The 10,272-nt window shown below is 33.4% G+C and overlaps 1 protein-coding gene across 1 annotated transcript; it reads left to right on the top strand.

The window, feature by feature from the left end:
• Nucleotides 1-342: 342 nt before the first annotated feature.
• Nucleotides 343-6,321, top strand: LOC11433111 (uncharacterized). The gene is made up of 9 exons (XM_024784806.1): nt 343-492; nt 1,713-1,798; nt 1,894-1,989; nt 3,592-3,699; nt 4,160-4,250; nt 4,326-4,412; nt 4,696-4,764; nt 4,838-5,110; nt 5,194-6,321. The coding sequence occupies exons 1-9, from the start codon at nt 343-345 to the stop codon at nt 6,319-6,321; spliced, it is 2,088 nt and encodes a 695-aa protein (XP_024640574.1).
• The last annotated feature ends 3,951 nt before the right edge of the window (nt 6,322-10,272 follow it).

The raw sequence follows: 10,272 nt of genomic DNA, 5'->3' as shown, positions 1-10,272 counted from the left end.
AATATCCACAACAAGCATTACAAGTTCAAAATGACTAACTAACACTAAAAACCATAAATTCCTAAATAGTCACTCATCAAGAGCTACATCTCGTGGAATCGCTCAATTTCTCATAGATTATGGTGGATAAGTGCAATGTAATAACCTATAAAATTGCTGATTATCATTGCTAAAAAAGACCCATTTCCCATGATTATTGAACAGGTTAGTGAGACAAATGCTGCTTCACATAACGACTCTTTATCCAAGTCTAGCAAATTTTACAGAATGTCATTGATAAGGTAATTTGAGATAGGTGTGACTTTGTTGAACCTTTATTTGATCTAGCTACGCATATAGATAATGTCGAGCATGTTGAGAATATTGAGCAGATTGATCAAGCTGAGAATACGTCCCAAGAGAAGAGTGACCCTGAAACACAGTTGTAGACGTCAGCAATACCCCATACACCATTGCCATGTACTTCAGAAGGTTTTTGAACTTCTTAGACAGGTGAGGGCTTTGGAAAAATAAGGAGATCATAAAAAAATCTTTTACGCCTTATTTGACGAGGAAGCGGAAGAAACATCTCAAAAAATTGAATTCCTCCAACAATCGTTCCAAGGGTGGTTGAGCAACACCTTTTTTTGGGATACCCCGGTCTCTCCTTGTTTGTTTTTTTTTTTTTTTTGTGGTGGTTGGGGTCTTAACCTCGGACCTTGCATATATTATGCATTGTACCTACCAATTGAGCTAAGCTCACGAGGACCTCTCCTTGTTGTTTAAGCTCACTCTTAGCTTATAAGGAAAAAAATGAGTTTAGGATTTTTAGAATTTAAAATTAGAAGTATTTCTTTTGATGATTTATTTATTCTTTTCATTATCGTTCAATGAATTTTTCTTTATTTCTATCCAAAAATATTATTTAATTTAATTTTCGGTGCCTTATAAAAATAGAATTTGTAAAATTATACATATACAATGAATTTATTACATAATTTTTTTTCAAACTTTATGCTTTGTTTCCTAATTTTATTTAACATTTTGAATTTTTTTATGGCTATTTTATTTTTGTCTGAAATGCATGAATGTCGTAAATAATTTGTGAATACTTTTTGTATTTAATTTTTTAATAAAATCCGCACAAGGTTCAATGTTACTTGCTCATTTTTAAATTATTATCGAAGGAAATAATTAAATAAAAATATTATATATATTTATTTCCTTGATGAGATAAATATTACATTTCTGATCATTCTTTTCCGTGATAGCATTTTCGTTTCCTTATAACTAAAACACTGAAGAAAATATGTTGTGCTAAACAACTTCATTAGTGTTTTAATTCTTCAATACCAAAACACTGAAGAAAAAAAAAAACTTTAACTAAGTTGGTAGCTGCTCTTGCCTCATGGAAAACCTTGTAAGGGTTGATCTAATCTTTTTTGTATATCTTTCATATTTTAATTTGTTCATGTATTTATACAAAAACATATCTTCATATATGATGTTTATGAAAATTTTGGGACGTGGATTTACCATATGCTAATAAGCATCCAACTCTACCATCAACTCACAAATCCATGCCTACGTTGGGCTTGTTTGTAAGATTGGATGGCATGACAAAAAAAATTAGAATATACGTTCTACATGTAGACTTTTACTATTATGAGTGGTGTTTTACTATTCATTTGAAAATATGTTGAATTCAACACTTGATTTAATGTTTTTATTAGGAAGGAAATAATCTTACAGGATTTGATCTTAACAAATTGCCTGTAGTTGAGTTTGATTATTCAAGCAAGGAACCAAATACCATTCAGTAAGGCTTCATTTTTTTTTTTTTCATAGAATTTAGTATTATGTATTTTGATTAAATGGGTAAACAAGCTAAGTAACCCATTTTTTACTTTGCAGGGTGCCCAGACAATACACATTTGCTTCTCTCTTAGACGAAGATAATCATTTTGCTGAAGAACAAATTCTTGCTGATTTGAAATTTACATTTCCCAAGTATATCCATCCTTACCCACCAATTTGATTCCTTGTAATTTTATTCAAGTCTATTAAATGATTTTTATTTTTTTAAATAAATTTACTATGTGTGTGTTTCACTATCTAAATGAAAACATCATAGAAAATACCAACCACATACTTATTATTTTAATTAAATTTGGAGTCCTTGCAGTAAATGATTACACACATTGATTTATACATCACATTAGTGATTGTTAGATCGAGATCAGACAATCCAGATTTCAAGTTTTTTTTTTATTTTTAAGAGAAAAATCAATATCTGCATCAAAATATACATCGTGTGATCTCGATCTAACTAGCACTGATGCACTAATTTTGATATTCCCATAATGCCACCAAATATTTCTTGTCACAAACATGGTTAGACAACCATGTTACATTAGACTTTTACTCTTTTTTAATTTAATATTTGAATAATCACTTAAGCAAATATCTAGATCCTCATATGATTTTATTATCTACTATCGATGTTGAGAAAAAAATTTGCAGTTTAATTTATGAATATAATCGCTTAGCCTTCTAGTTGTAGTAATTCTTCAAATTTTTATTTTTTTTTATGTTTCTTTTGTTAAATGAGTTTTGGATCTCATCCAAAAAGCTATCTCAAACAATGAGGGTACCCATGTGTATCTATACACCTAATAATTAGAGGACCTGAGTAATGTAGGACTTTAAACAAGATTCGAATAACTTTCAATACCTACCTTGACGTCTAGAGTCAGTCTAGGTCTGATTTCACGTTGTAATCCTTAACCTAAATAGCATACCATGTTAAACGGGCTTGGATCTCATCCCAAAATCTAGCCAAAAGATAAGGATGCAAACACATTTATACACTCAACAATCTGGGAACTAGAGAATTGTTAGACTTTAAATGAACTACAAAGAACTTTATAAACCCGTCGTCAAGTCTAGTGTGACAGAGGCTTAATTCTCTATGCTTCTTGTCGATGGATCATGAGTTTGAGAGAAAGTGTTAGATAATAGGTCCTATGTTATTGTGATTTTTATATTAGTAGTACTGTCTATTAGTTATTATTATCTATTCTATTGTAACCTTTTTATAATTTATGTCATTGTAGTCTTATGAAACCAAAATTGGCTCCTATGTTATTTTCATCTTACAAGCAAGATTTATAAGAGTGAAGTAACGACGAACTTAATTCTAATACTAGTATGTAAGGTTCAATTCTGTTCTTTTTTAGGGTCAATGGCTCAATCCTCTATGAAACATGTTACATTTTACTCATGCTAGAGGTTGGACAAACTTATGGCTTGAGTGTCACTCACTTATCTCACTTCAATGTTTTATTAATGTGAAATTTGTTCCTTTAAAGTATAAGGTCAAATGGAAAATTTGTCTTCATGCTATTCGAAATGTTTTGTTTAGATTTTTCCCATATTTATAGAGAGGAAAATACTTGAACAAATAGGCTAACCATTAGAAATTTGTTCCTTGTGGCATATATATACTTTATGCCTTCTTTTGTGAACTAGCTTTACAAAATTTATTTTTCTTATATTGTTTGATTTGTTTCCATAACTTTGATTTTTGTATGACTTCTTTAACTTAACTAGGCTTGGACAAGCAATGGATGCAAAGTTTGGAAAAGTAGGCCCTATGAGTGCAAATAGGGTCGCTGAAGAATATGATACAACATCAATTGTTCAACTTCAATCTCTAAGGTAATCTATAATTTGGTATAATTTCAAAATTATTCACACATTGTAATTTTGAATGATTGACTTTAATTCTTGGTAGCAAATAAGTTAAGTAATTGAAATATTGATTGATTATTGAGTGCTTTAATACTTCTTTAGTCTATGAATTGTCAGATTGTAAGCATTTTCCTTTGTAACCTCAACATAGGAAGTGCAAAATAGTACTAAAAAGTTGTAAAATGTCAATAATACCACCATTATTAGTAATGTTTTTCCTTCACCGATTATTTTATTAAAAATATCTAACCATAAGAGTTGGTTAGTACTTAGTTTGTTGATTGATAGTTCATTTGTTAAATCTTTACTATCTATCTCTCTCTCTGTCTATATATATATATATATATATATTGGTTATTTTATTCAATACCCTTTCATTCTTTAATATTTCACTTTCATATGTATAATATGGTTGAATCATGTCCAGGGAGAAACCTACACTTGCAGTTTCTAACCAAGTAAGTGAGAATGTTGCTGCTCCAAAGAGAAATCAAAATATGAACATCTCATTCAAAAAGGTTTAAATATCTAAATAAAGTCATTTATTTTATTATTTAATTTTAAACCAACATTGACAACAACTTAAATTGCAGCAACCAGAAGAAATGTTGCGTGGATATGAACGCCCTTTAAAGAGGGTTATTGAAATTGGACATCCTTCCTTATTGAAAGATCAAAAGGTAATAAGTTCTCTTATACACCACACATACATCATAAATGCTATACAATCCTTAGTGTTGATCATATTGGCAAGAATTCAACACATACATCATAATGAAGTGAGTTCGGATTCTTTTGTTGATATGAGAATCTCATTAATACTTGAATATTTATGCGACTTTTTAAATTTTATGTGAGACTTTAGTTTTTTTTTTTTTTACTTTAATTAGTCTGTTTCCTTAGGCGTGTAAGTACATTTGTAAATACACTTTGAGACTATTAACCACATGATTTTTTCGACAGGATCGAAAGAGGAAAGGAACTTCTACTTCTGAGCCTTCTTCGAAAAAGACGAAACAGAGTGGAGAAGAAGTAAGTTCTTTACACATTTGTGTGCATTGGTATTTTCTTTCCAAAATTTACTAACACCAATTTTTTCTTCTAGTCCGATGTTTCACTTAAATCCATCAAAGTTGCTGAAAAAGCAATTGTTTCTGAGATTCGAATTGAGAAGGAGAAGAAAAGAAAACATGCTCAAAAAAAACCCAAAGATTCTAGTGAGCAAAATTCCGTCAATCATTCTCAAGAAAATCTAGATAATGGTAACAATGTAACTGATGGAAAAGCTGTTGTGAAGGGCCCCATAAAGAAAAATCGAGGGCGTAAACAAGGCAAACCTAGTAGTACACATTCATGCGTTGGAGATAATGCGTCGAAGGTATCTCTACTTAACTTTGAGAATTCCCTTAATTTTCTTTAACAAACCTTCTTTATTAACTTCGACTTTTTAATGTGTTTCAGGGTGCTGAAGTTAGCAATGCCGAAACGGGCAAGCAACAAACACCTCCTTCCACTTTTAACCAGTCAATTAACCCCATCTTTGAGGACAATATGATAATTGACTCTAGTCCTCCCAAAGATGATGAAGACCCAGAGAAAATGCTTTCTGAACCTCCTCAAGATTTGAATGATAAAAGTGTTGAAGATGATCAACAACACATTGATGAAGAAAATGAAGGGGGTCCATCTCTGGTCGAAAGTGGAAAAAGTAAAGAACCTCGTGGGTTGAACTCTGAAGATGATACAAAGCACACTGACACTGATGGGGAAGGTCGTAAAGAATATGTCAAAGAATCTAAAGATGAATCTAAACAAGATTCTCCAAAGACAAAATCTCCTACTCGAGTGACAAATTCTACCAGTGTGACAATAAGTCAAGAGGAGTTTGATGTGCTGAAAGAACGTGACCCTTTTGAGGCCCTTGATCTTATGTTGGTTGGTAATATCCTCCCTTCAAATACTGACACAGAGTCTTCGACTAGTGCTGCAAGTGAACTTTCAGAAAATTATAAGGCCGACTTGATTGAAGAACTTCGTACCAGAGTATTAGAGGTTGATTTGTTCCAAGCAATTGAACAAGATGAAAGCATCATCCATGGGATTAAGAATGTGCTCCACAGGCTTACCAATTCTTCTCTTGATCCCAAATTTATCAAATTCTCTGTCGAATTGGAGCCTATCTTGGACCAAATTGTTGTCGATTTACACATGAAGAAGGATAGTCAAACTAAACTTGCAGACCAAAATAAGTGTCGAGATGAGCTCATGGATGAAATCGAGGAATCAAAGGAAAAGATTTACATATTCAAAAGGGAAGTTCCAAATGTCAAGAAGAAAGTGGAGGAGTACGACCTTGCCATTTCCGAATATGAAAAGGCAATTCAAGAATTGAAGTCGAACAAGAAATCCCTTTTGGAAAAAGATGAACGGCTTAAAAAGGAAGCAAATCTTACCATCAGGAAGGTCGAAGATTCAAAGCGGAAAAATGCTGAAATAGCAAAACTAAAAACTGAAGGAGACCTTCTTGATGCTAAATTGGCTCATTCGAAGACTAATCTCAACAAGCTCAAAACTGAGTTTAAGATTTAGTACCATATGTACTTTGAAATATTTAGAAACTTCAGTTTATTGCTTTCCTCTGAATTTTTAAGCCATTCTCTTCAACTATAGTGTTTTGAATTTTAACGGTTTTATCCGTTTTTGATAGGCTAAAGTGCATTTTTTTCCCCCCTAACTTTCAAAAACTTGCAATTTTGGCCCCCTAAATACAAAAACTACAATTTTGGCCCCCTATGATTTAGCCCCATTGCATCTTTGGTCCTTTTGAACAATTTTGACTTATTCAACGCCTACGTGGAAGGCCACGTGTGTAATTAATTAATTAAAAAATTTTAAAAACCAAAAAATCAATTTTTAAATTAAATAAATTAAAAAATCAGAAAAGAAAAAAAAAAGGAAAGGAAAGGAAAGGAAGAAGGAGAGGCACGTGAAAATCCAGAAAAACTTCATCTTTCAAAAAATTAAAACTTCATCTTCTCATTCTTGACATATTTGTAGTGAAATATTTGTTATGTGACTTACATGATTAAATTCATCTAGCTTCATAAACAAAAATTTGCTTGATCAAACCCAGCAACAAGTTGAACAAACAAAAACAAAACATTCACTTCATCTTCAACCCAAATAATGCTATTCTACGGTTCCTATTTTAAGCAAACCATAAATATCAGTAACAATCAGATCAAATTGATTTGGATATGGAATTAAGTTTTCAGGTTGATCTGGAGCACAAAAACAGCAGCAAATTGAATTTAAACAAATACATGTACCAACAGCATGAGGAAAATGCAGCACAAAAACAGAAAGAAAAAAAAAAGCTAGAAAGTCTAAAGAGCAAAACAGAACCAGCAACAACAGGCATAGTGTTAGGCCAAAAAACTCCCCCCAACCGTATCAACTCTGCGGCCACAGAACCACAAAGCCTCATACCTCAAGCCTCAAACACGCCTTAGCGACGCACAAGAACACGCCTATATATTTAATATGGAAGAAGCTCCTCTCAGATCCATATGGGGTTGTAGACTTGTAGCTACTATGGAGTACTTGGGGGGTTTTGTTGGGAAGGTGATGGTTCAAGAGGAAGAAGAAGAAGAAACCATTGGAATGGAAGGTGGTACTGGTGGCTGGGGTTAGTAGAGAGAAAGAAGGGAGATTGAACCAACCAAACACATAGATTGGAAGGGAAGAAGCCATTGGAAGCGAAAAGAATTGATTTTTTTTTCTTCTAATCTTTTAATTCTTTTTTTAAATTATTTAATTTTAAAATAGATTTTTTGGTTTTTTAAATTATTTAATTAATTAATTACACACGTGGCCTGCCACGTAGGCGTTGAATAAGTCAAAATTGACCAAAAGGACCAAAGATGCAATGGGGCTAAATCATAGGGGGCCAAAATTGTAGTTTTTGTACTTAGGGGGCCAAAATTGCAAGTTTTTGAAAGTTAGGGGGGAAAAGTGCACTTTAGCCTTTTTGATATGCTATTGCTTATTTAAACTCTGTCGAATATGAATCAATCAAACTCAACCTTTTAAGCTATAACTCAGCAACAAATTGAAATTAGAAGAAGCTGAAAAGTCTCTCTAGACAAAACACTGGAAACTAAATTGGGAATTGAAAAGTTCCTTGAAATAAATAAATATCATAAATTAAATCCATAACTTCTAATATTAAAATTTTTAACTTCTAACCTCCTCAATAAACTGACCCTTTCAGAAGTGAACATGTGGCTTACATTCACAGGGAAAACTGAAAGGTTGATAATCATTACTCCTTCCTCCCTCTTACGCTATATAAACCACTTTCTTCTTCCTTTCTGATCACCTTTCTTCTCTTTTTTCCATTTTTCTCAGAAAAACTCTTATGTCTTCTTACTTCTTTCAAACATGGAGAACTTGAAACAAGTTGAGAGACCAGTAGATTTTGCGTCGTTGTTACATAATGATGTTGATGTTTCAAGCTATTTACGGAGAAAAGACCTAGATACTTACTTCCGTGTTTTGAATGTTCCAACTTATGAAGAACTTGTGAAGAACTGCTGGGTTAAGGCTGAAGTATATGACAAAGAAGCTTCTAAGCTAGAGGAAATACATAAGATCAATGGTGACTCTAGTTTGGAAGGAAAATCTAGAGCAGAAATGGGATTGAATGAATTTACGAGAACATAGATTCATTCTGCAGTAATGGGGATTCCTATCACCATTACAGAGGAGATTATAGTTAGAGCTGCAAGGTGCTCTAATGAAGGAAAATTCTAGTGGAATCTAAATAGCAAGACAAGCTTCTGGATTCAAATTACGTATGATGCTCTTCATAAAGGAAGAACCTACAACAAGTGCAAATACATGCAAAAAGAACATAGAGTTCTTCAGAAGCTGATTCAAGACTGCTTTCTTCCAAAGGAAGGTGGTACTGACACTTTGTCATTGGAACACAAAGTCTTCCTTTATTTTCTTGTAACATTTGAGAAGGTGTATTTTCCAAGGTATATGTTTAACCATATGATCTGGGCATTCAAGGAAAGCCGGCAGATGACAGGAAGTATATCCCTTATGGTAGGCTGATATCAGAAATCTTCTACCAAGGAGGACTACTTATTGTATTGAGACAATCTGGTGTAGCGTCTGATGAACACTTATGAACAATGACTGGAAAATTCATCAATGGAAGAACCCTGAGGTATATGGGCATTGTGAAGAAGTTTGAGAAGCTGAGCACTGACCTGACTGAGTCACAGATTGTGTCTGATCTGATGACTGACTTCCCTCCAATCTCCAAGCAAGACAATCCAGAGGTTCTATCCTCTTATGTGACTTTGAATTATGAAAGAACTGGTGAGATCATCAACTGCAATTCTATTCCTGCAACTCAGGGTGGTGTTCCTAAGAGTTGCTAGTAAGAAGAAGATATCAAAGAAAGTTGCTTCAGAGGCTGTTGAAGAACCTGAACCAAAGCCTAAGAAGCAAAAGAAAGTCAAATTATCTCCTCAGCTGAATGTGGTTGAACTTCAGCTTTAGAAGAAGAAAAGAATTGTCAGGAAGATAAAGGTTTCCAAGTATGTTGAAGAAGAAGATGCTGAAGTGGAAGAAACTTCTACTCTTGAGACAAAAATGGAAAGGATAAAGAAGGCTGTTTCTGAATCATCAGAACCTTTGACAACAAATCAAGAAGCTTTTCTGATGGAACAAGCCTTAGGAGTTGCAAGTCAACTGGAAATACCTACTGCAACTTTGGTGAAAAAGACTGCAGTGGAAGATGCTAAGAAAGTGGTAGAATTTGCAGAAGTTATTAAAGAATTAGCTATTGAAGAGACTGGTGATTTGGTGAAGGCCACTATGGAAGTCAAAAGGGAAAAAGCTTGTTCAGAAGATGGTGTTTCAGAAGCTGTTGGAATAAGAGGTAACAGTTCTATTCACACTATCTTTGATAATATAATAGATTTAGACTCAACCTCACCCTCAACCAATTTAGATGACATTCCTTTGAATAGAGTCTATACAAATCTAGAAAAAGACTTAGCCCCATCACCATCTACCAAAACCACTAAAAAGCCTCATGATGTTGATGCATCAAAGCCATTATCCATAGATGAAAGGATTGGCTCTTTGGTGAAAAGAAGGATTGATTCTTGTAAGAATCTGCCTACTAATGACTGGCTTCAACCTGCTTTTGTGATGACTCCTTTTGTGAATTTTCCTACTGATCACTACCTCTGGCTTGAATCACCTCAGGCAACTTCTGATAACCTTGAATCAACATCATCTCAACCACAACCAGCAACCTAGACTAATAATTCATCCGTGCTTGATGATTTATCTAATCATTACAAAGGTGAGTTACCTGGTTATATCCCTAGTTCAAATAAAGCCTCTGAAACAACTTCTGAATTTGCTGCTTCAGAAAATCAACATTAACCAGAAACCACTCAACGTTTTGAACCTGATTTCAAGCCAGAGTCTTCATCAATCAAAGACCAATCAGTC

This window comes from Medicago truncatula, chromosome 5 (genome assembly GCF_003473485.1).
Source record: "Medicago truncatula cultivar Jemalong A17 chromosome 5, MtrunA17r5.0-ANR, whole genome shotgun sequence".
NCBI classification, from domain to species: Eukaryota; Viridiplantae; Streptophyta; class Magnoliopsida; order Fabales; family Fabaceae; genus Medicago; species Medicago truncatula.
The sequence above is the reverse complement of the archived record's forward strand: the minus strand, read 5'-3'. Positions and strand labels throughout refer to the sequence as shown.

Coding starts and splice junctions, on each gene's coding strand:
- LOC11433111 (XM_024784806.1), top strand. CDS start 343: ATGTCGAGCATGTTGAGAATATTGAGCAGATTGATCAAGCTGAGAATA. Junction 493..1,712: donor TTTTTGAACTTCTTAGACAG/GTGAGGGCTTTG, acceptor TGTTTTTATTAG/GAAGGAAATAATCTTACAGG. Junction 5,111..5,193: donor TTGGAGATAATGCGTCGAAG/GTATCTCTACTT, acceptor AATGTGTTTCAG/GGTGCTGAAGTTAGCAATGC.